Below are 26,416 nucleotides of genomic sequence, written 5' to 3'. Positions count from 1 at the left end.
GTTGGTTTTCCGTGTTTCACATTTTTATTCCTAAATGTCATATGAATTCACATTTTTCACCCATACTTTGAAACACTTTTTGGATGTTATACATTTATTTCTAAGCATCATATCACAGGGAATTATTTTCTCTTATAAGTTGGATGTTTCACATTTATTTCTAAATAAAAGGCCGATAATTTTACACTCATACAAAACGCAAACGGAGGATTGACCTTGTAGGAAGTGAGTTAGTAAGTACGAAAATGTCAGTTCATAATTCTATTTTGATCATAATTGCTATTGCTATTCTGATCAATAGTGATTAATCACGAAGGGAAAAGCTGGACTGACGTAACGGTATACAATGGACAGAAGCTTCAAACCACCTGTTTGCTGTGGCGAACAATTTTCAATTTGTTCAATCATGCTTCTTGTAGAGGTGATCATTAGAGTATTTATTTCTCAGTTTGAATGGATTCCATGTTATTCAACAAAAATTTGGTTGCAATTAATTATCTTATAGGAAAGTGATAGACATTCGGTTAACGTGATATTTGATAGCAATTCACTTTTAATCAGCTGCTGACTATATCTGTATTTTTACAGAAACGGTAAGATACAGATATATAAAAAGCTTGTTATCAGCTGATTAAAAGTGAATTGCTCATGTTCGCGGCGCGTAAATCTGTACGCACCTTAAGTGACCTGGATAAGGTTATAAGGCTGGTATCACCAGCTGACTCAACTATTATTAGCTGACGTTTCGAAAGCCACCTGAAACTGCAAGTTTATTTCATCTCTCCCGTTACCTATTAGTAGTTTTCCAAGATAAATACGTTTTTCGATATTCTTGAAAAACCTCAATAACTGGAAAAATATCAGTCGAAATCTAATTCTAAGGATATGGTTATACAAGCCTGGATACGTCATTAGCAAAAATATAGTCAAAGTCAATAAAAAGGAAGTTGATTAGAATCATACATAGATAAAATATAATAAAAGAATAGACCATGCAACAAATAGTAATTCATGGGAAATGCAAAATTATGACTCAACAATAATTGGATCATTGAAATAATCAAGTTATGAGACATCCAACTGATAAGAATCCCGGAAGGCTTGGAGAAGAATAATTTTAGGTATCCTATTTATATTAGTAGGTTATAGGCCTAGTTCACTCCACTACAAACCAAAGATATTGAAGGATTCAATTTAAATGTTGAATAACAGGTTAAGGAATAATAGCCAATATATCCGATTACTAGAATATATTGGTGAAAGGCTACAAAGTTATTAATCTTCAAGAAACGGCAACATTAAATGAACACAGTAGTTGAACTAGCAGTAAATTGGAAATAATTGAAAATTGCATTAAGTTCCTACATAGGTGATTTCACTTCGGTGATGTCTCAACTTCAATGATTGAAATGAAATGATGAGTTGTCATCAATTGAATACGAAAATTCAGATTAAGCTATTAGGCCTATATAGTAATTTTGAATATACATAGTACATAAGCATAATGAATAATTCATTATAACTTTTCAATAATTTAAGAATAGATATTTTATTAGGCTAACAACACTAAGCAGTTGATGATATGATAATCAAACCTCTTATCAAACCCAAAACAATCTCCCACGTAATCTACGAAATTAAAAAAAAATCGTTTCCATTAGAATTGAATAAATCTACCTACTGCAAATGCAATTAGCAATAAAAAAGTTGCACTGTTGAAACAACAATTTTCACATTTTAATCCACCAAAAATCTATATATATATATATATATATATATATATATATATATATATATATATATATATATATATATATATATATATATATATATATATATATATATATATATATATATATATATATATATATATATATATATATATATATATATATATATATATATATATATATATATATATATATATATATATATATATATATATATATATATATATATATATATATATATATATATATATATATATATATATATATATATATATATATATATATATATATATATATATATATATATATATATATATATATATATATATATATATATATATATATATATATATATATATATATATATATATATATATATATATATATATATATATATATATATATATATATATATATATATATATATATATATATATATATATATATATATATATATATATATATATATATATATATATATATATATATATATATATATATATATATATATATATATATATATATATATATATATATATATATATATATATATATATATATATATATATATATATATATATATATATATATATATATATATATATATATATATATATATATATATATATATATATATATATATATATATATATATATATATATATATATATATATATATATATATATATATATATATATATATATATATATATATATATATATATATATATATATATATATATATATATATATATATATATATATATATATATATATATATATATATATATATATATATATATATATATATATATATATATATATATATATATATATATATATATATATATATATATATATATATATATATATATATATATATATATATATATATATATATATATATATATATATATATATATATATATATATATATATATATATATATATATATATATATATATATATATATATATATATATATATATATATATATATATATATATATATATATATATATATATATATATATATATATATATATATATATATATATATATATATATATATATATATATATATATATATATATATATATATATATATATATATATATATATATATATATATATATATATATATATATATATATATATATATATATATATATATATATATATATATATATATATATATATATATATATATATATATATATATATATATATATATATATATATATATATATATATATATATATATATATATATATATATATATATATATATATATATATATATATATATATATATATATATATATATATATATATATATATATATACAGCGTACATAATCATAATGAATGAGATTGAATTCATTATAACTATAAATAATTTATGAATAGATATTTTAGTAGGCTAACAACAACACTAAGCAGTTGATGATATGATAATCAAACCTCAAACCTCTTATCAAACCCAAAACAATCTCCAACGTAATCAACGAAATTAAAAAAATCGTTTTCACTAGAATAATTGAATAAATCTACCTTCTGTAAATGCAATTAATTATTAATAAAAAGTTGAATGGTTGAAACAACAATTTACACATTTTAATCCACCAAAAATCTGCAGATTAATAATTATTATTGTAATAGCTTACCACTGTTGATCAACAAGTCACAGAGTCTGCCAACATCAACTTATTATCAGCCGCTGATAAGTTGCGAGAGATAATAGGCCTACTGTCAGAGTTATCAACGCCAATAATTAAACACAACCAATTTATTCACTTCAAGTTTAGTGAGCACCACACTTTTCCATCACTCATAAATCACGACATCCGCAGATTGATTAGTTTTCGCACAGAGGGAAGTCAGACAAACACACTATTGAGTCAGATAGAGATAGATAGTGATAGAGCGCGAACGACGCGTCACAGACAAACACCTGTGGCAAGACAACGAATCACCGGCTCCTGACCTCTACTAACCAACGTGAGTAAACGCGGCAACAGAGTAAAATACGTCGCTCCCGCTGCTGGCGAATGCTAGTAAAAAACGTGACGTAGGTGATTCAACAGAGGGCATGCGCTCTCGCTGCCAAAGGCTCAACTACTGCCACTCACTCACTTGGCACGGCTACGTTACGCACCGACACTGCGTGACTGAATTTTCATCTCAAGCTCAAGATCCTACAAGTGCCTGTAATCGTTATAAGTTACAAATATTGTAAACTTCTCTGTTCAGATGGATGTTGGTTTACGAGACTGATTGGCCTCGTTTTATATTGTTCTCAAATCAGATCTAAAAGAGAGAACCTCAAGGAATCTTAAGGTGCGCACAGATTTACGCGCCGCGAACATGAGCAATTCACTTTTAATCAGCTGATGCCAAGCATTTTATAACTATATCTTGCCGTTTCTGTAAAAATACAGATATAGTCTGCTGATTAAAAGTGAATTGCTCATGTTCGCGGCGCGTATATCTGTACGCACCTTAATACACTAGAATGTTTATGATATATAAATAATTATTTATATTATTCATTTATATATATATTTGATATATATATATATATATCAGATAATTTTTTATTAGGTATATAGATTCCTTGGTCAACCCTGATACTATCAGATACAAATAAATATCAGTATCTTTTATCTACAATACAGTAGCATAGAAAAGCAATTGAAATGAGATCATTTGCATATGAATTATTCACATTATTCAAAAGTCTGAGAATACTGATAGTCTGATAACATAAAGAAATGTCCTATCTTTTCGAGTAGGAATGAAAAAAAAACAAATAATTTACATAAATAAGATTCTTTAATGGTTGAAAAACTTCACAGAACAATTAACTGATAACAAGCCAAAATAACAACTTGATTATCCCTAACAATAAAATAACCAACAATGAGCCTATTCAACAAAATATTACGAGACAAGGAACATAGAGTAAAAATATACAACTATAAAAGACTACTGATATAATTATACTGACTATACTAATTTCCTAAAAATAAAATTAATATAAAAATTAAATTTAAAAAAATCAATTAAAATTCGAGGACTTCAATCAGATTTCTAATAAGAGCAAAACATTAAAAACAAGATAATTGTATTTGATTCTTTACATAATAACATAATCCAAGAAGTAAATAATTAAGTTTGTGACACTACTGAGTCAATACTACGGAAAATTAATCCCTATTTCATTAGTGTGGTTGAAACATTCCTGGAATCCTATAAAGAGCACTGATAATAAATAAAATAAATAATAATTATCACAGATAAGACGTATACATCATTGTAGGAAGCTCTGTTTCCAATGAACTCACCAGCAGACTAGCTTAGATGAATCACCTTGAAATTTTCACAACCATTTATGTGTAAAACAAAGTTATAACGTAGTTTTGGTTGTTACACTATAATCTCTTGTAAAAATCGAGCAACAGAATATGCTATCAGAATAACGTTAATAGTTAATCAATCAATGTGTAACTTCCTTATTTTTAATAAATAAGTTATAATTTCAATTGGTTTTAAATACAGAGCAGACTATGATACAAACTGTCACTATCAAAACTATTCCTTCTTCATACACTATCAACAACTAATTTTTAACCAATCTTGTGTCTTTTTATTATAATAGTAATGATAGAATAAATAATATTAATATTTTGTCCGAGTAGCAGAAACATGAGCAAAATTATTTTCACATAGAAATAAAAACTATATATTTTTTAAAAATTGTTTATATTTTAAAATGTTAAAATAGCCCTAACGAAAAAATAATAATTATTTTCACATAGTTTTACAAAGGGCCAGCCCGCATATTAATAATCACACTGGCTATCAATCAAGATATTATCAACATAAAGCGATAACAAAATCAAATGTTTTTTAGCACCAAGAAGGTGATAAGGAGATAAGAAAGTTGATAGAATTTAATTTATAGGAATTAAGTCTATACCTAACTTATCAGATCACTTGAAAAGGCACACTGATAAATTCGACAAATTTCAAAAGTATTCCATCACAACTTATTCCAAATCGGAAGACAAAGGAAGGAAATAAGTTATGGTTATTGTGATTTTCAATAGGTCCAAATAGGCCTAAGGGTAATCCTATAATGGAAGAACGTTAATTTATTACCAATTATTCTACACCAAGTAACCATGAATGATCAAAAGAGAAGAAAAACATTGAAGCAAGCAAAATTGTTCTTACACAAAAATATCCTTTGAATGTAGATAGGCCTACCATCAAATCTATACTATTATATAAAGGAAGGAACTTCTCTAGCTCTGCAACGTTGTCAGAACGGTTTTAACAATGTAGAAATATAATCAATTGACTAAATATTTGATCTCAATAATTATTAAAATTAAATCATTGAAAAATATTTTTTTCAAACGACTAAAATATAATTGATTATTTTTATCAATAATAAATCATTATTATTATTATCAATAATAAACCGTTGATATGACATTAATATACTGTACCAACATCAGCTATAGAAGACTTCTATCTATAGAAGGCAATGACAAGGCAGAGAATTGGCAACGCTGTTCTCCTATCTTTTCCACTGCCATTACCATTATAAAAAAGTTTATGAGGGTATCATCCACAATAAAAAAAGGTAGAAAAGGATAGAGCTATCTGATCTGTCCAATGACTGACAAGGATAGCAAACCAATGTTAATCAGTTGCTGAATTTATGAAATCACTGTAGTCAATCACAAACAAATCGTTGGTACATAATTTAAAAACCAAGCTAAATAAAGACTGTTTCTATTTTGATTGCTACAGGGTCATTGAAAGATTGTTTCAAGAACACGAGCGTGACTACAGAAACCTGACAGCCATGATTCATGGGCTACAAGAGTCAGTGTGAGTGCAGGATATCCAACAGATGCGACATCAGCTTCTCTGCCGTGCTGTGGAGATGTCCTAGGAAATAAAATATATTTTTCCTACAGTTACGTTGAAAAGTGGCCATTGCTGCACTGATTACAGAACGCAAAGAATCACTTTTCCGCTCTAGTGCGGGAAAAATTTTTCTGCACTTCAGATTTGCAACATGGCAACGCAAAATACTTAGTAGGTTATATGGAGCAACAGTGCAGCAAAATCAAAATGAAGTTGGTAACAGTGACTGGGCTGCTATAGTGAGCAGAGGTGCAACGAAGCACAACGCGCTAATTATTACTATTATATATTATAACCAAGGACAACATTTTTATTCAATTTGACAATAAATTAAGGTTTTTATCAATAATAAAATTACACAGAAAAACATTTGATGCATTTCAGGCAATTTTACCCATAATTACCCACTTTTCATATTCAATGGTAACTGTAGGAAAAACTTAATGTGAAATACGTGCGCAAAGTTCCTCTGCTGCACTCAAGAAACCATTCCGCCCTCCCCTACGGCTCGGGCGTAAACGTTTCTTTCGGTGCAGCAAACTGTCACTTTGCGCACTAGTTGCACAAATAACTATTCCCCCTAATTACTCACTTTTCACATTCAATGGTAACTTTAGGAAAAATCGAATGTGTAACTCGTGAGTAAAGTGTTGTAGCTGCACTCAAGGAACATATTTCACTCGCCTTCGGCTCGTGAAAAAAAAACTTTTTCTCTCCGAGCAGCAATCCCTCAGTTGATACACTAGTTACACCAATAACTATTTTAATTTTGAAAGACAATTTGTAGTTCAATTAACTTATAAATTATATTAATATTATCACAACAAATTCTTCGGCTCGTGAAAAAACTATTTCTTTCTGTGCAGCAATCCCTCAGTTTATGCATGCACTAGTTACACAAATAATTATTTTAATTATAAAATAAAATTTGTAGTCCAATTAGCTTATAAATTATATTAATATTATCACAACAAATTCTCAATTTTTACTACAAAATTATGAATATGAATGAACATTCAACTATTATTTTGCTAGATTCAGAAGGGAGTGTGCATTTTTCTCAACCTTCAAAATATAGGAGTATAAGTCGATTGCACTCACATTGATCATATTGGAGCATTCGTGTATAAGCCAGTAGAATGTGACTGGAAATAGCCGTTTCGAAAGATTTCCAAAGTCTTCTTTCGTGATGGAGTCTTTGAAATGTATCACCCAATAATGGGCATAGGGATTATCCACAGTGAATGACACATTTTTTGAGTTCTCATCGGAATTGTTAGCGCAGCTAAACATCGCATCAATGCCATTTCTGTTCATGGAAACTTCACTCAATCTCTTCTTCAGAAGATTTTCGGCTATTTTCGAAACGTCGATTTCATGCATGGAAAAAGACGATCGTCGCTTACGTTTTTTGGAAAGTGAACTTTTGGGTGTTCTGGGTGACGCGGCACATCTTTTTTCCGGTGTAATCATCGTTTTGTCTCCAAAGGATTCGTGAACGAGATTTGACTCTCGATCATCAATAATCAATGCTTCAACATTGCGATTTTCGAAGGAATAGGATTTGGGATCATCAATCATTGAATCAAAATTCGAAATTGTTTTTGGTCGAAGACTAGCACGGTTCACGTTGATTGACACTTTATACGCCTTACCCAAACGAGCATACCTGAAAAAATGGTCAAATATTAAAATAATTTCAAAATTTATAGAAACTGTATTTGTTAGTTTCAATAATGACACAAGTTTAAGAACTTCTTTAATATAATCAACAGTTGTGTAGGCCATGGTGAAACTATTAGCATAGAGAAAAGGTGTGTAGTTGCTTCCATTAGTTAGGTTATTAACCTAATTGGTATAGGTAGTTGGTTAGCTTTCTTTATTGGTCTACGCTATTAGTGACTATTAGTGTAAACATCAGTTCCCAAGTTGTCGAATCATGAGAAAATTGAGGATAATAGAAACAAATAAACCAATAAAATAATATTTTTAATAGCTCTGAATTGTAATCTACTCTCAGAGAGAACATAGCGTGGGCATACAAGGAAAATCCACCAAGTCCATGAAAGTAAATTTCAGGAAATCAATTTCTAATTTCTAACATCAATCATAATTTCCTTATAGTGATTTTTCACAAAATAATTTCATACTGCAAGAAATTAAATATTCTTCATTTGTTTGATAATTAATTATTCAACATTCATAGTTTATAGAATTAATTAAAAACTAATACAAAATCAAAGCTTGGTAAAATTGGACTTGTGCATTTTCCTTGTACGCCCACGAGAGTCTAACTCCAGCAGTCCTAGCTCAGGCAATTAATAATGCTTTTAGTAATCAATCAAATTGAAAACTTCTCAATAAATCAGTAACTAATCTTATGCCTAAAACCCTTTTATTCAATCTACCAATTGGTGGAAATGTAACTTAATTTACGAAGTTTAAGAACAAAATGTGAGGAGCAAAAAAGTAAAATGCTAACTGTAGAAATATTTCAATTTAAACGTGCAGGAGCTAGATTGTCACTTCAGTCACTCAGCCATTCACCTGTTGGGAAAGAAAATATTCTGCACTCATTTATCAGGTTTAAAACTCACACCTTGCTAACCGGATGAATCCCCGTTTATTAAGAGCAGCTCCTGCTACTTACTTGTCTGGAAGAATCAAATGTTGTTGACTGAAATCGTCTCTCAACAAATGTGTGACTTGTGCGGACAAGTGGCAGTCGGGATCGTCCAGCAACGAGTTCGCATACGTTGACAAAGGAGTCAAAGATGGCGCGAATTCTGGTGAATGCTTGCTGTTACTATCACCCAATTCTTCCACCGTCTGAGTTACATATTTTTCCCATTCAGTTGTATCACCTGCTACAATAAATCAATAGAATCAACAATCACACACTCTGAAAACCTCATCTGTACTCTTGTAAATTCTAGTTACAATTTTTCCGCTTGGAGGTTTGTGGAAGCGAATTGAAAACTCGGAGAAACACGGGAATAATATTAATTATTCTGTTGATAGTCATATTTTGAGCACGAAAATTAGTGGGGGAAAATCGTTTAAACTGAAAAGAAAGATGAGTGGACCTACAGTTTTAAGTGGGATCCGAACTATCAGGAAGCGATTTTCAATTTAAACTCATGAATCATAATCAGAGGAGTTGACCCACGTTGACCCACGTGGTCACCCTTCCAACGAGAGTAGCAGGCGCATGATTTTCAACTTATCTAAGCGATAGTTTATCAGCGCAGAGAGAAACCGCTTCCCTATGAATTTATCTCCAAGTTTTTAATAAATTGTGTTCAATCTATACGTAGAACCAAACTTATTCTGTTTTGAATTTGTGAAATTCTTATTATAAGTTGATATATTGTTAAATATTTTGATATACTAATACAACATAATTATAGTTACTAAATGAATTTGCAGTTACCCTTTCAAAATATGATAGTAAAAACTACTCAGATGTTGCCAGCTCCATGTCCTGGAAGTTTCATGTGGTATCGTACATTTTGATCTAAATGGATAAGATAGTCTAATTTAAAAATCGTAATGGCGGATTTTTCCCGTTTAGTACGCCCTCTAATTGAGATTCCCTTCAAATTGTCAACTCTAGTTGCATGGGAAGCTTTGCAATCAAGTAATGCTGACAGTTTGAAGTGAATTTCACTATATATATATATAGATAATGAGAGAATGAGCATCTTGGTTTCATCAGGAGCCAATCAAGCAATCAAGAGTAGAAATGGAAGAAATACACCTTGATTGACATTTGACACTGAGCTGAAGAGCTAAACCTATAACAAAATAATAAGATATAATTAGCTACTGTATTGAATTCAGTGAAACTTGGTTTTTGTTGTTGACGAATACGTACTTTTTTTGAAGTTGACAATCTTCTTTTGTCGGATATAGTTCAAATACGAGTTTTTATCCGATTGAACAAATGCTTGTTTGGACAAATGAGTGATTCTGGTTGGATAGTGGTAGTCAGCAACCACATACTTCCTACACTCGATAAAGCGTGTCCATTCAGTCCATGAAAAATATTTCTTTCCTTCTGGACCCGTTAAGCTGAAACACAGAGAACAGACTTGAAAACTGCTAGTTGAGGAGATTAATAGAAGCTTAATTTCAAAATGTATACATCATGATTATACAAATCAAGGTGTATTTCAAGTGCATGATCGTCTCGAAAAAGCAGAGAGTGCCAATTAATATTGTAGTGGACAATACACCTATTGAGAGAGCCACAGGATATAAGTATCTTGGAGCATGGATTACTGAAGTGAACGATCAGGGAGATCAAAGGACGAGTGGAAATAGCACGACAGGTGTTCATAAAAATGAAAAGATTTCTGTGTAGCCGAGATATTAAACTAGAACTTAGAATACGCATGCTGCGTTGTTATGTGTTTTCTACATTGTTGTACGGCATGGAAGCATGGACTTTGAAAAAGTCAAACCTCGAAAACATCGAGGCATTTGAAATGTGGTGCTATAGAAGGATGTGGAGAATACCATGGACAAGAAAAGTGACAAATAGGGATGTAATGTTAATGATGGCAAAGGAATGTGAAGTTGTTGCGACTATAAAGAGAAGAAAATTGCAATATTTGGGCCATGTAATGAGGGGTGAAAAGTATGAGCTGTTGAGACTTATATTGCAAGGAAGGATCATGGGAAAGAGGAGTGTGGGAAGAAGAAGGATATCCTGGCTGCGTAATTTGAGAGAATGGTATGGCTGCAACTCAAGGGAACTATTCAAGGCTGCGATCAATAAAGTGAAAATTGCCGTGATGATTTCCAACCTCCGATAGGAGAAGGAACCAGAAGAATAAGAATTTAAAAATCATAAAAATCATTAATCCATCCAATTAGAAATATATATTTTCAAATGGATAATCAAGCACTAAGGAGCAGAGCATATATCGTGAAAAAATTTCAAACCCCTATCTGAAATAACCTGAATTTTAAAAATAAAGTACAATACCTTCAAATCTAGGTAATATACCTACAACCATACAACTCTAACCATGCAGTCATACAGAGAACATTATTTCCTCATGCTTATTCTATGGTAAAACCGAAACAATTTACAGATATGTTTCAAATTATCTAATTGATAAGATTAGTTACTAAGTAATTTTCAATTAATTTAAAGAGAATATTGATTCAACATTAGACAGTCCAGGAGAAAACTTCCGCAACAGGCAAACTAAATAAGAGACCAGTTTCAGTTATAGGCCTTTTTCCATACGAGCTCCTTTCTCATTCATGATTGTTTTTTCAACGAATTTTCCCAGCTGAATGAGATAACAACTATAAAAATACTTCATCAGTATAACACCAATGCTTCGCATTCAACCAACACTGAGTTTAAAGTGAATCTTAATTTATAAGTAATGATAATAATTATGGAATAGTAGCTACCTGTTCAGATGATTGGATAGTTTTGATAAATTGAATTCTGTTCTCCCATTCAAACCAAAGAAAAGTTTCAGAACAACAATGATGTATGCCATGGTAATTGATTCACAGTGGAATGCCAAATCTTTATTGTTGAAGAACAATTTTGGTTTGCATAGAGAAAATAAAATACGTACTCTTTTCATCAACTTTTCTGAAAAAATAAAGTTCATAAGTTAGTTGATGATGCACATGTAGAGTTCAAAAGTAAATATCATATTCACAGGAGAATCATAAGCTTTTATTCGTTATTCAATGGGATGCTGTTTTGAAGAGAGAGATGTGGGTAATATGCCTACTCCAGTATGGGGTTGGATCTAACTAGAAACCATACTTCACTTTCAACTGATATCACATTTTTGAACCAATAAAGGTTTACAATTCGATGAATATCATTGTGATATTATTATGGACGAGCAGGTTTAACCTGTGCTCCGCAACAGTCTGCGTGAAACAAACTTATTATTCAATTACCTTTTCATAAATAGAAGGAATTATCAAGTATCAGTTTCTCTGCATTAGACTATTCTTCATAGATATACTTCCTGTAGAAGATAGTACTGTGATTCTTATATCTTTTCACATTCATCCACAATATAAAAAACAATTCAGAATCTTCAAATCATTATTCCTGGACCAAATTCAAGTGACAAAGCAATGTGTGATATTATAACCTCAACCTTTGGACAAGATTACCTTTTTATCAAAATTTTGGGAGAGAAATAGTACAGGCTCAGACTAGTTTTTCCTTCAATGTCATAATTATATTAAGATTGTAGTATTTTGTACAATAAATGAATGAATAATTATAATTACGTTCAGTTATTTAACAGATTTATTTGATTATCAGTGTAGCCTTTTCAGGGCTTCACCATTAGTCATCGTATCTTTGCATTACTTAATGAATATAAAAAAACTAACGACAGTCACTGTAAACGTTAACATTATACTGGAATAAATTACGTGCGGTTTCCATAACAAGGTTAGCTTAGCGGCCCTATCTATAGGCAGGTTTTATTTCGAATTCCGATAAAATTGATGAAAGGAGATGTAACTTTGTTGAGAAATTGAATATACTTTTAATACAACTGGGACCTTTTTCCAGAGCCTCGTTAAGGAATAAATTAGAATCAACTATTCAATTATAACATACCATGTTATTTTCGTAAATTACCTGGTAAATTGAGTTCTGTCATGTATCTGGAAATCAGTTCATTGAAGTCAGGTGGAGGAAACTGAGCGATAGAAATGTAGTTTGCTATTCTTGCCATAGTGAGCCTCAACATTGTACTATTCAGTCTACGATTGGGAAGAAGCACATTCAAATATCCTCCTAGAATTTCAGAGGGCAGAAGCTCTATTACCTGCCTGTGAGATAGATGACCTTCTAAATTCCATCTGAAAATATCAAAAACTTTTTAATCCAATAATGAAAACTGAGAATATATCTATTCATTCGATCCGATTCTAAATAAATTATAGAGTACGCTTGATCACTGATTTTTCAAAATTTTAAATTGCAATTTATTCGGTATTCAAGACCCGATTCACGCAGAACAGACGTCAGGCACGGAAATTTGTCCCTTCCACGTCTCTCATAAATGTAAGCACACGCCTCACGTGTCTTCTGTTTAGGATTGGACCATTATATTTAGCCTACATAGGAGTCACGTGGAAGGAACAAACATCCACGCCACGTCAGTGCCCCAGGTCCATTCTGTTTGAATTAGTCCTTATTCTATATAGTTTGACGAGAAAATTGATTATTGAGAATAAGACTTTGATAGAATTTTGTCAAAGTCACTAATTATTTATTTTCTTCTTCTTTCAGACAAGGAATTTACTTTGGCCTGTTCCGACTGACAATCAGCTCTGTAGTATTTCTGTTGAACTGTAATCTGTTCCAAGGTTTGCAATAATTGGAAAATAATTGTTCGCAGAGTTCAACAATAATAATTATGGAAAGTATGCGGGATTAGTATATGAATTACGATTAACGATTAATACGAGAATACGAAGTATTATCACCACCACATCTTTATCAAGTTGTAGAAAAACATTGTAAGCTTACCTTTAATTGTGGAAAAGATAAATAATTGAGCTTAAAAATCTAGTTTCTTTCCCGATCATTCATAATGATTCATGAATGGTATTGTAAAGGTTGGAGTCGATTTCATTAACTCTATCGTAAATGCAATCGACAAAGGGGAGAAAATTGTTGGCATATTCTTGGATATGACTCGTGCTTTTGACAGTGTGAGGCATAATGTTTTGATAGATACGTTGAAAACTCTAGGTGTAAATGGAATAGAACAGACATGGTTTGAATCGTACCTGAAAGATAGACAACAATTTGTTGAGATAGAGCATATTGAAGAGACGCATGCGCTGCAATATAAAATCAGATACCGCTCTGACCTGAGGAGTCTGAAATATGTGTCCCTCAAGGCTCAATATTGGGTCCTTTATTGTTCCTGTGCTACATCAAAGGGTTGCCTAGGGTGGTCCAGGGGAAAGCTGCTGTTTGTCTCTATGCTGATGATGCAAACATCATCTTCTCGGGTGAATCCATTGAAGAGATTGAAGCAGCATCCGCTGTTGGCTTGTATTCCATTAATAAATTTCTAAATAATAGGAATCTTCTTTTAAACGCCAGCAAGTCTATTGTAGTTCCTTTTCTACAAGGCAAAGAATAATCATTGGTCCCCAAATGTTGAAATAAATGGCGAAACCTTAGAATCAGTGGATGGCACAAAATTCTTAGGCCTTGATATTGATAGCAGCTTATCATGGGATAAACATGTTTCTCAGGTTGTAAAAAAGATATCCCCGGCCTTTTTGCTTTGCGGCAATTGACAGATATCTGCAGTAGGCTATACAGACAATGAAATCCCTGTACCACTCTTTAATACATTCTCATCTGGCATACGGACTTGCTATCTATGGAAGTACAACCAAGAGTAACTTGATAAGATACTATTACAACAAAAAAGAGCTCTCAGAATAATAATGAAGTTAAAAAGATTAGACTCAGTAGAACTCGTTTTTCCACAGTTTGGAATCTTAACAATCTATGGGCAATATATTTTTGACGTAGTCATGTACTTTAAAAAATGCTCGTCAACAGGATCAAGAAATGAAACACATGGCTACAACACCAGATTTGGAAGGATCGAGGAGAGGCATAGATTGAATTTCTTTAAGAAAAAAACACTTTTTATGGGGAGAAAATTTTTCAATATACTTCCTAGAGAGTTGAAAGAAATAGAGGAGGTTGAATACCTACAAAAAAAATTAAAGGAATATTTGGTGGGACTATCTCTATACTCTTTGCAGGAGTATGTCAATTTGACTGTAAGATTTTAGAATCTTGTTTTTATCAGAATTTTTGACTTCTGTATGTGTAAAGGATGATTTTGTGACGATATTAATAATTATTTTTGTAATTTGACACTGTTCAGATGTATTTTGTGCATTTTGATGAATAAAGAAATTTTCAATTCAATTCAATTATATTTTTATCTTTAGGGCTACTCTCGAATATAAATAAAAATAGGAATAGTACTTGGATTTCCATTTTTATTACTATGGTATTGTATCTATGAATGAATAATTGAACAGATTTATAATATTGAGTAGGCCTACTCACCTGATGATGTCATTCAACGTTGCTTTCTGACAAGAAAGAATCATGCCAAGCTGTAGTAAAGCCCAAACTGATGAAAAAGTTACGTTCTGGCTGCTTTTTGATTGCGAATCAATAACCCTCTTCATGATTTTCCTTTTTTCTGCACGTTTTCTTCCAGACATCACTTTCCTCAAAATTTGCCAATCAAATCTTGACTTTTTGTTCATTAGTATTCTGAAAATCCCCAAAAATTGGTTAATAGAATATTCGAGGTCATACCTCAGTAAATTTTCATGTAAATACGAATCCGAAATTGAAAAATTCAATATTCATAAACGAGCCGCGCGTCTTGAGTCATAGCTAAGGAATTGCACCTTAAGACAAGTATAATGTTTGATAGATTCTTTCTGCGAAGCAAGGTTAGTGTTTCGCAGATTTTCCGCCGATAAAAACTACAAGCATAGATAAATTAGGATAATACACGGTAAGACAAAAATGAACAGGATAATTCAGACCAAATTACGCCTTGCTGTATTTTTTCTAACAACCAATAAACACAAGATTCAAGCTTTGGAAAATTGATTAAAGTTTAAGATCTTGTGTCCAGTTTCTGAAAGTGCATCAAAGTAATAGTAAAGCATTAAAGAGTAGTACGGCTTTTGATGAATTGGTTCGAGGTAGAAAGATATCTTGAGAAAATACATGAAATATCTATTTCCTTGTAGAATAAACTACAGTAATATACTACATAGCAACTAGTCAACATCTGAAGATAAACACAATAAAGCTTAAAGAGCTATGAAAATCAAGAATAGAGGATACAATTAAATTTAGGTGTGAAATACGCATTATACAAAAACACTGACCGAGGAGAGTTATCTGAGGTAGTGTCTCCAATGCTATCCAAAGTTTGAGTTTGAGAAAGGAGTTGACTTGATTCCTGCATCATTTCCTGAGACTGTGAGTACTCAGTAACGGCAACTTTTCTCTGGAAAAATTGAATGGCGAGGTGAAAAACAATCATACTTCATTCATATTCTACAGTTTATATAAATTCAATAATGTGTTACATTGTATTCCAATCTTATCCCAAGAGAAAACGATATGGTAAAAATAAAATTATTATACGGGAGGCCAAGTCCCTCCATGGGTTGTAGAGCCAAGGAGTAGAGTAATCGTTGAAAAAAGTCCGAAATTTGGGACAAAGACAGTTCTGGGGTAATCATGTTGATTCTCTCCCAACCATTGACTTGATTATGTGTTTCTGTAATTGAATAAATATTCTAGCACTCTTTGGTAAAAATACCAATAGAATAAAGTGCAGCTACAGAAGATTATTGTACTTCAAATAATACTGTTATTTGAATAGAATTCCTAATTTACGACCTTTAACCAGGCACATAGTTTAATAGCTGACAACAACAAGAAATGTGCTATTTGAATGAACTAATGGAACCATAATACTTACTTTGAATTTTGTGAAGTGACCCTTTCTCACTTTGCTTGATTCGTGCGATAATTCACCAACAGTATCATCTGGCATTTTCAACCGATTTTTCTTGAGGTTTCTTTTTTTCGGACTGTAGTTGGAAGCGAAAAATGAACTATTCCTTCTATTTTCTGATTTCTTCCCAATTTTTCCTCCTAAAACCTTGATGTCGCTTGAAAATAAATGATGAATTATTCACACAAAATATCAATTATTGTCCAATTTCTCAGAATGAGCCATTTAGATCGATTAAATTACAAAAACGTTGATACGAATTTTCGGATATTCATTGAAATTTTTATATTCATAGTATGTGGTGAGATCAGGTAGAAAGCACGGTGTCGGTGGTATCAAGATGCACCACAAGTAACTACTAACTACTACTAACTAGTTGAGATCCAGCTGAAAGAGTGCATGTATTTGATCTCCAAAGAAAAGAAGTTTACTCTCAATCAGATTGAGTTGACTAAGGACGAAATGCTTATGAGAAGAAGGTATGAAGGGCCTAGGAGCTAGATATGTAAGACTGTAACGAAACACAAACTAGTAGCCACATAATCGAGATATCTGCCCATTCCTTCCAGGAAGAACTCAGAGAGCTTTATGAAGCTATCAATTGATTAAAACAGCTCAGAATATAATTCTGACACTTAAAAAACTACTTAAAAATGTTATACTTTTGCTAGTGGATTATAAACTATGTTAGCAATACTATCTTTGAGGCCTAATTTTTGAGTGATTTAGAATGGGCTGATGTATGCATCAAATTAAGACCACACGATTGAATTAATTTGATATTTCACAGTAATTTAAATTTGTGAAACTGCACTTCCTACTCATAGGCTTACTACCATGAAATGTTGGTATTGAATTGGCATTATCTTACGAAGATGATGTTACAAAAATTATACATATAATTGAACAAAAATCATACTCACATCATTTATGACACAAGACGTATTGAAAATAAACTAACAAGTACGGTTTTTGCGTGACTGACGATATGTGTTGCGTGAGGGATGATATAAAATTTTCAGAACTGGAGTAAATCCAACGTATGACCGGTGCAGCGAAAGCGGATTGGAGTAACGGTAAAAACGTCTTGTTCCTAATATTCATAAAATAACCATCTATTTTGAAGCAAGTTCCGTTTTTGGTATATAAACGAATGAGTAACTAGATCATAACTTGACCAGTAACGAGACTATAAACAACACTTTGAACTCTTTTGTTTGACTCACCGTTTTTTCGTAGCCAGATTAACATGAATAGTGTTTGATCGAGATGCAATTTCCAGTCGTGTTAGATAGGTGACCCACAAGTTAAGCACTGTTCGTTTCAGGTCTTTACTGGCTCCAAGCTCAATCAGTCTATCAACCAAGAACTTCAATGTGTAATTGTATACTTCCCATGAAGTAAGATGTTCGACTTCTAAAAAATAAACAGTTAAGATTAACAATAAATTCAAATTTTTTAAAGATTAATCTGTGAGAAATAATTCTACCGAAGGGATTGTTTCGTTCAGTTACAAAATGATGATTTTAAATAGTTGCAATAACATTCTGTTTACCTGTCTTGGAAGTGTCCTTCTTTTGATCACGAATTTTCTTCACCTGGGAAACAGTTCCTTGTTCAAAGATAAATTCTTGGTCACCCTGAAAAATGTAAACAAAATTCAGTAAAGAATGAGCACACTATAATTATTCTAAAGAAGAGATTATTCTTGATCATACAACTAAAGATAGTATAAAATTAAATATATAATAATATAAATCGTATAAAATAATAGTATAAATGTTGAAAAGTATAAATATATATTCAAACTTATCACACAACTATAAAAGTTTAAACTAGTAGTTCTGTGAACAGTAGACCTCACTCAGTATTCTCATCCACAAGTACCTGATTGAAACTATAGACCTTATACAGCAATAGACTGGCTTCTCCACACATCTGTGTAATCACTTGTCAGCTGATTTACGATGAATAATTCTATAGTCTGATTTTTACTCTAATATAGGCGTATGAAGGAGGCTCCTTTTTCATTATCCTTGAAATGCAAAATTTCCAAAAACCTTGTATATAAGTCGACGCGCAATTAAAAAAGGAACATACCTGTTAAATTTCATGAAAATCTATTACCGCGTTTCGCCGTAAATGCGCAACATAAACATTAAGAGAAATGTTAAACCGTCGACTTGAATCTTAGACCTCACTTCGCTCGGTCAATTACAATTGTTTGGAAATTCATTAACAAATATTCAAAGTCGTGATCAGGGCCATGTCTTCCTGGATAGATCGTGTCAAATGATTTAAAAACATGGTAGGCTACATAAACTGTTGGCAGCGTCACAGTCCAGCAAAGTTTTCATCGAAAAATCCTCTAACCGATAGAAGCTCCTTCCACCAAGTCACTTTGATGATGAGCTTCTGAACACATTGACTGGGCGTGAACTGAGTACTCTTGGCAGCACAGATCTAAACCAGGAACCTGTAACCCTCCTCGGATTCAGTATGGATTCAAAGCTGACTTGGGAGCATCATACTCTGGGAGTATGCAAGAAGCTGTCAAGAGTCTTATATATTTTCAGAAAGTTGAGAGTGCTGCTGAGAATCGAGCGATTGCTGATGTTGTACCATGCAGTTTTTGGTAGCCGCATACTTTATGGTATCTTGATCTGGGGACATTCGCCACATGCCAGAAACATTCGACTGCTCCAAAAGAAAGCTCTCCCAATAATCATACAACAAGTATGATGCACATTGCCAGCCGAGCTTCCGCCGATTGGGCATCCACACAGTTTGTGGACACTACATCTTGGCTTCACTGCTATAGTGAAGAGTAACATCACAACACTACATCGGAGAGTGCAAGTGCATTCCTACACCACTTGGAGAAGGACAAATTTGGATGTGCCACGCTGTCGTTTGACGAAGGTGGAGGACTGTTTCCCTGTGCTGGCGCTGAGGATGTTTAAACACTTGCCAGAGCCGGTAAGGGCGCGGCCGGTAAACGTCTTCAGCTCCTCCTTGTCAAATGGCTAATTGAAAAGAATCTATATTATATCAGTGATTTTTTAATGAAGATACTTGTGACACTGCTATCATGATCAAGTAAAGTGTGGTCTGTTCGACCAGTGTTCTTTCTTCTCAATTTTCAAGTATGCGTATACTGACTGACGCGATCTATCTAGGAATGGTCTGGTCTTTGATATTGAATAATGTATTCCGTAGGATACGCATCATCACAGAATAAAACACTGTCTTTGTTGTCAAACACGTGCTGTTGGCGTCGCACCTTCTCTACGGAATTATATAACCTAGGGCTCAGCATTGCACTCAAGAATCGACAAAAAACTACCATAGATACAGGCAAACAAAATGAGTTTAAAGGAGTATCCAAAGTGTTGATAGGATAAAGCATAGTTTAGGACTGTTCTAGAGCAACAAGATTCTTACACAGTTGTATCGCTCTAATATTCATTTATACATGGATACATACAATATCATTCTTATTGGAAGCTAATATACAGAGTAGGAGTACCAGCCCCAATTTGAAATGCAGCCAGCACACCTTAGAACTTGCGAAGCCACTCTGATCTGTATCAGATGAACATTCAACTCTTACTGTAATATTTCGATTTTAGATCTCCATCGACAAGTATGGGTAATGGATAAAGCTAAATAAATCTTGAATTCTCAAGAAATTTCTTCGAGTCTTTACTTGAACATAAAAATATTTACGTGTTATGACGAACATTACAATAAAGATTAGTAATATTTTATTAGTTTACCTCCAACTGAGTCTGACACCGGGAACAGAAATAAAAGCCATCATTTGTGTAGAATTGCGTACCTCCGCAAGTGGAACAAACACCCATCTTGGTAAATTTTTACCAAAAAACTTGCTTTTCTGAAAAGTCAATTATTATTGAATAACGTTCTCATCTTATAATGTTATAAATAATAACATTAAAACACGAAAACACTTTAAAATTCAGAAAAAAAATTGAACTGATAAGTTTCTAAGCTTATTGGGATATTTTTACAGTTTCACATTAAAAAAAAAAGTTTCTAATAAATTGGAAAAGGGAAAACACGTGCGTGTATGCATGCATTCTGCATTGTTTTGAATAAAGATAGGTTATGTTTTTGACACAGGCCTGATTCAGAATAGATCAATGAGAACCATAGAGTGGCTATCTTTCAATGTTGTATTGTGACTGCGATGCTATCGCTCCCAGTGAGAAAAAGAGTAACTTTATTATGATAAAGCCGGCGCTACACTCTTGCCGAGTGCGTACAGCACTTGTCTTCACTCAGATTTTGATCGAAACAATGGTTGGCGAGTTGGTGGTGAGCCTATACAGTAACTACAAATTTAATATTATGTCATATTATTGGTGATATTATTCACACTCTCATCAACCAAGGCGATGTAAGTGTGACGTCACTCAGCCCAATCCGCCATTACAAGTTTCCTAAAGCCTTGTACACACGTCCGTACAGATTCGCGCGAACAATCGTATGTACATATGCCTCAACATTCACTGTACGTCCTTGTGGACGCGATCCACGTATGCCTCGGCATTCAAAAAGCTATCTGATTTGCAGACGACACGAAGACATGGTAGATGTAGATTTTCCACATGACAACAATGGCGTCATTCCATCATTGAAGATAGTTATCACAAATTGCAGCAGTATCATTTTATTTCAATGACTTATATAATAAAATCAAAAATAAAACTTGACAAACGAGGTTTTTGGGGGTTGAACAATTGTAGGTTGAAGTAAGGAAATAAATTGCTACATGACATAAGATTGACAGTTCAAACTTTATTAGGTTGTCAAAACATTATCTTGTTAATATACTCAATCTAATTCAACTAGTTATCTAAACAAAAATGATATCTAAATGAGGGAATCAATAATTCCACAAGAACGATTGGCTCTAACTTTGAGATTCTTGACATTAGGCAATTCATTTGTTGGTTTCCAATATCTATTCTGAATCTCAAAAAAAGAAAATTTCTAAAATAATTCCAGAAGTTTTGATGACCTAATCAAAGCACTTAACACTGTCTCACAAAATTGACAGTCTTCTTTAAGGAAATTAGCCATAAATTGAATCAAATACTAAATTGCTGCCCATTTTAAACTAACTCTGCTCATACACATCACAAAACAAGATTCTCCAAAAGATTAGCTTCAAGATTTACCTTTAAGGGAATACTAGTTCAAAGTTTGAATAAATCTCTATAGATAGCCTAGCTATCTAAAACGTATAATATTATATTGAAGATTACAATTTTAATTAACAACTCTGATTGATAACATGAAACAAACACAAGATGATTTGTTAGCCACAGTAAAATAATATTTGAGCTATACTTTCTTGTAGGAACCCTTTAGAAAAGCTTTTTTCACTTAAATTATGCAGTTCTAAATTTGTTAATTATGATACAAATTATATATTCCATGCATGTTTCTATTTAAATATTTGACAATCCACATATCCTACAAAATTACAAAAATCCTACAATTTACAATTAACCTGTTTTACATAATGGTAGCTGGGTTATCCCGGTTTACCCTACTGCATTCAAATCAAACTAAAGTTTCTTTAAAGTTGTGTTTACTCCAAAGTTATTAACAAAATGTTAATAACTCAATCCTTATAGATTATATTAGATTGAACATAACTTATCATACACACGATGAACATAAATATGTGTTTGTCAAGTTCCACTTTGGTGTAAACGCAGCTCAAGACTGACACTTCGAAGGAAACATAACTTATAACTCTGAGAGCAACTGTTATCAATCAATGAATATTACTGTATCAAAACTATAAACTCTATTAGGGCTCTTGCACTAGTAAAAGTATTGTCAATTTATTGAAGCATTAACAATAATATTGAAACGAAAAGATAATATTGATGGATTGATGACTGGATTTCTAGATATACATACCACTATCATCAATATCGGTCTTCAATATTATAGATCAGTATTTTTACAACCATTAATTTTGAGTATTATGAGTCTGATTATAAGCACTGAATACAGATGTTTTAGAAATGTGTATTCAGTGTCATAAGTCAGTCAGAACAAGCTTTTTATATAACTAATAAAAAAAATTCAACATAAAATCACTTCACATATATGGGTTAATTAATAATAAAAACAGTATAAAACTTGTCTATCCTAGTCTACCCTTTTATTAAAACATTTCAACAGTTGAAATTTTTTATAGTTTTAAAAATATTTAAATTAAAGGGTACTACAAGTTTCATGTGTTTTTTTGAAGATTGCAACAATACATTCATAATAATAAAACACATATTTTGTTATTTGTTTCAGGAGAGCAGATCGAGAGCCGTCACGGCATTCATTAGTTTGTAGTTGTCATTTCCAAGATGGGAACAGGGAAAATGGTCCTTCAATTTTCTCACGTAACGAGAAAAAAATAATGAATTTTCCAGGAACTGGAGAAGTTAGAAAGAAAAAGCGGTAAGTGAATGAATGAATGAAGTAGGGCAATTGTATTTTTACTATTATTAATAATAATAATATCGAGTGACCTGGCTGGCTCAGGTCTGGTGTCAGAGTTTTCAGGTCGCAACTGATCAATTTCAGGGCCTCTGACATGACCTAACGACTGCTTTTTAGGCAGCCGGGACCGACGGCTTAACGTGTCCATCCGAAACACGGGAGTGGCCCGAGATAAATATCTTGCCCGGGCCGGGATTTGAACCCGGGCCTCTGAATCATGAAGCCAGCATCTGATCCACTCGACTACGGCCACTCCCTACTACTATTATTGATATGATCATTATGAATTCAGTATTGATATGTTACTATGGCAGAAAAAATTGAGATAGCCTACTGCACCCAATTTTAAAAATAAGCATAAGTTTCAAGGTCCCTGAGTTCGAGGGGAGACCAAGCAAAGTTTATTAATGTTTCTAACTATTAATATCGGGGCACCGAGCTTCGCTCGTTATTCATTTATTGATAGACAAAACACAATTCTATAAAATGATTGGGGAAGGACTAACAGGCACAGCCCCAGACTGTTCCCCGAATTTTGATTTGTACAGTATATAAGGCAATACATTATATTTATTAATAATTTCATAATGAATATACAAAATTAATATTAAATATTTTGTTGATTAATATCAATTCTACATTGTTGAAAGACAATCTGGCAACAGAGAAAAGCGAGAAGGAGATTGTTCTATCCGCTTTATTGTTGAATGAAAGACAAGGATAGCAATATCATTGCTAATTAAACACTGCCATTATAATTTGGACCTCACTTAAGTCTTACAGTAGGTCCCAATGATGAGCGAAGGGCTTAAAACTAATGAATTGTTATTTCTTTATCCTTGAATTGTTGACATACAATATTGTCGCACATATATATTTATTATGTATGTATAATTCTCGAATCTTGTTTTGTTTAAGGCTACGAACAGATGCAGAGGCTACACCTACACCACCACTGCAAGCTGAAGTCACCCTGGAGGCTACACCTACACCAACACTGCAAGCTGAAGCCACTCCATCAACTAGTAGGCCTCAGTCAAACAGTGAGATTGCTTTAGAAGCTGAAATTTACTTTCTCAAGAAAGAAAACGAAGAACTGAAAAAAACCAGACTGTCCTTCAAAGATTTAACTTTGAAATGATTAAAGAAAGTGATGAACTAATCATAAGTCATACTGGGCTGCCCAACAAAGAAGTATTTGAATATCTACTGAGACTTTGCACGCGTAGAGATTTCAAATATTTCTCTGGTTGGGCAGTGACAGTCATTAATAAGTGTAATCAGCTATTAATGACACTAATGAAATTGAAACAAAATGTCCCTCACAAGGAAATGGCTTTCCGCTTCCAAGTGAGCAGATCAACTGTTTCCAACATCATAACAACCTGGATTCATGTTTTACATGATACAATTTTTGAGGGGATAGTTAAAAATAGCATTCCCTCAATATTGAAAAATAAAGCATGCCTGCCAAATTGTTTTAGTAACTTCACATCATGTCGTATTATAATTGACTGCACTGAAGTTTATGCTGCAGTTCCAGCTGAAATGGGGAAGAAGCAGTCCCTATACAGCAATTATAAGCACAGATATACGCTTAAAGGGCTTATAGGAGTTGCTCATGTAGTTTCAGCATAAATTCTAGTCTACATAGTGGCTTCCCACCTTTTGCAATAACATTGTTCACATAGATTACATATAAATTGATGGCTGCAATATTCAGTATATTGTAGAAAAGACACATTGGCCATCTTTTGGTCTTTCTGCCACAGTTCATGTTACTGGACATTATGTTGAATGTGTCCACAGCCCCTTCAGTTTGGTTATATGTGAGTATAATGTCTGGTTTCTTTGTAGACGGATCCAGTTTACTGTCACTATGCATTGATGACAGCAATGCCACTGTCTTATTATCTTTTGTTTTGTATGATACAGCTGTTAAATGTTCATGGAACAAGAACATGGATGATCCAACTGCCCTATTTTTCAATTTTGGATTAGTAAATTCTTTTGGAAACTCAGGTTTGTTCTGTTTCACAGTACATACGACCGTCAGCTTTTTTCTTTCAGAATGGAGATGACAAGAGGGATGCTGCTGAACCAATTGTCCATAGTTACATTGCGATTTGATCCTTCAATGGACTAATCTATTTACTAGAGTTGCAGCAACTAGTTTACCAGCTTCCACTGTACCTTTCCCAATGTAGATAATCGCATCCAACTAACAAAACAACATACACAGATAGTTTTTCCTTGTAAGATGATAACTCTTTCAGGGAATAGTTGTTTCCATGAATAAATATTAGAGCATGTTCTATCAGCTTTTTAGACTCATCCGTCAAGTAGAGTGTTGTCATCTCCACTTATATTTTGATGGCACATTATTCTGACCAGCAATCTTTTCTTCTTTCTTTTTAGTTGGTATGATAAAATTTTCCTCATTTTTTACACGGTCATTTCGACTTTTATTCTTGGCACTCATTTTTGTCATAAATCGTTACAAATGCCAATATTTATTGGAGAGTTTGTGGTTTTGAAATTATTCAAATAGTCAACATCACCCATCACCTTTCAATTGACAAATTTCAGGTTGAAACCTGC

General features: G+C 32.2%; 2 protein-coding genes across 6 annotated transcripts in view; both read right to left on the bottom strand.

Moving 5' to 3' along the window:
- Positions 1 to 4,535, bottom strand: part of LOC111056082 (protein phosphatase PP2A 55 kDa regulatory subunit) — a 91,011-nt gene extending 86,476 nt beyond the window's left edge. For 2 of the 4 annotated variants that reach the window (XM_039419172.1, XM_039419176.1), the window contains exon 1: positions 3,395 to 4,535. The gene's annotated coding sequence lies outside the window, so the exon portion shown is untranslated. The remainder of the gene's footprint in view (positions 1 to 3,394) is intronic. The other 2 variants (XM_039419187.1, XM_039419181.1) reach the window with 2 other exon arrangements.
- Positions 4,536 to 7,610: 3,075 nt separating this feature from the next.
- On the bottom strand, positions 7,611 to 21,425 carry LOC111056078 (TATA box-binding protein-associated factor RNA polymerase I subunit B). 2 transcript variants are annotated; one of them, XM_022343401.2, is made up of 11 exons: positions 21,052 to 21,425; positions 18,828 to 18,912; positions 18,499 to 18,688; positions 17,237 to 17,429; positions 16,635 to 16,756; positions 15,790 to 16,002; positions 13,315 to 13,538; positions 12,105 to 12,294; positions 10,549 to 10,745; positions 9,322 to 9,538; positions 7,611 to 8,340 (listed from the first exon to the last, which is right to left on the bottom strand). In XM_022343401.2, the coding sequence occupies exons 1-11, from the start codon at positions 21,136 to 21,138 to the stop codon at positions 7,695 to 7,697; spliced, it is 2,364 nt and encodes a 787-aa protein (XP_022199093.2). In that variant the 5' UTR covers positions 21,139 to 21,425; the 3' UTR covers positions 7,611 to 7,694. The 2 variants fall into 2 exon arrangements, with proteins under 2 accessions (XP_022199093.2, XP_039275100.1); XM_039419166.1 differs by having other exon boundaries at positions 7,616 to 8,340; positions 9,322 to 9,535; positions 21,052 to 21,392.
- Positions 21,426 to 26,416: the final 4,991 nt, after the last annotated feature.

The sequence above is a fragment of the Nilaparvata lugens genome, chromosome 1 (genome assembly GCF_014356525.2).
Source record: "Nilaparvata lugens isolate BPH chromosome 1, ASM1435652v1, whole genome shotgun sequence".
NCBI classification, from domain to species: Eukaryota; Metazoa; Arthropoda; class Insecta; order Hemiptera; family Delphacidae; genus Nilaparvata; species Nilaparvata lugens.
The sequence above is the reverse complement of the archived record's forward strand: the minus strand, read 5'-3'. Positions and strand labels throughout refer to the sequence as shown.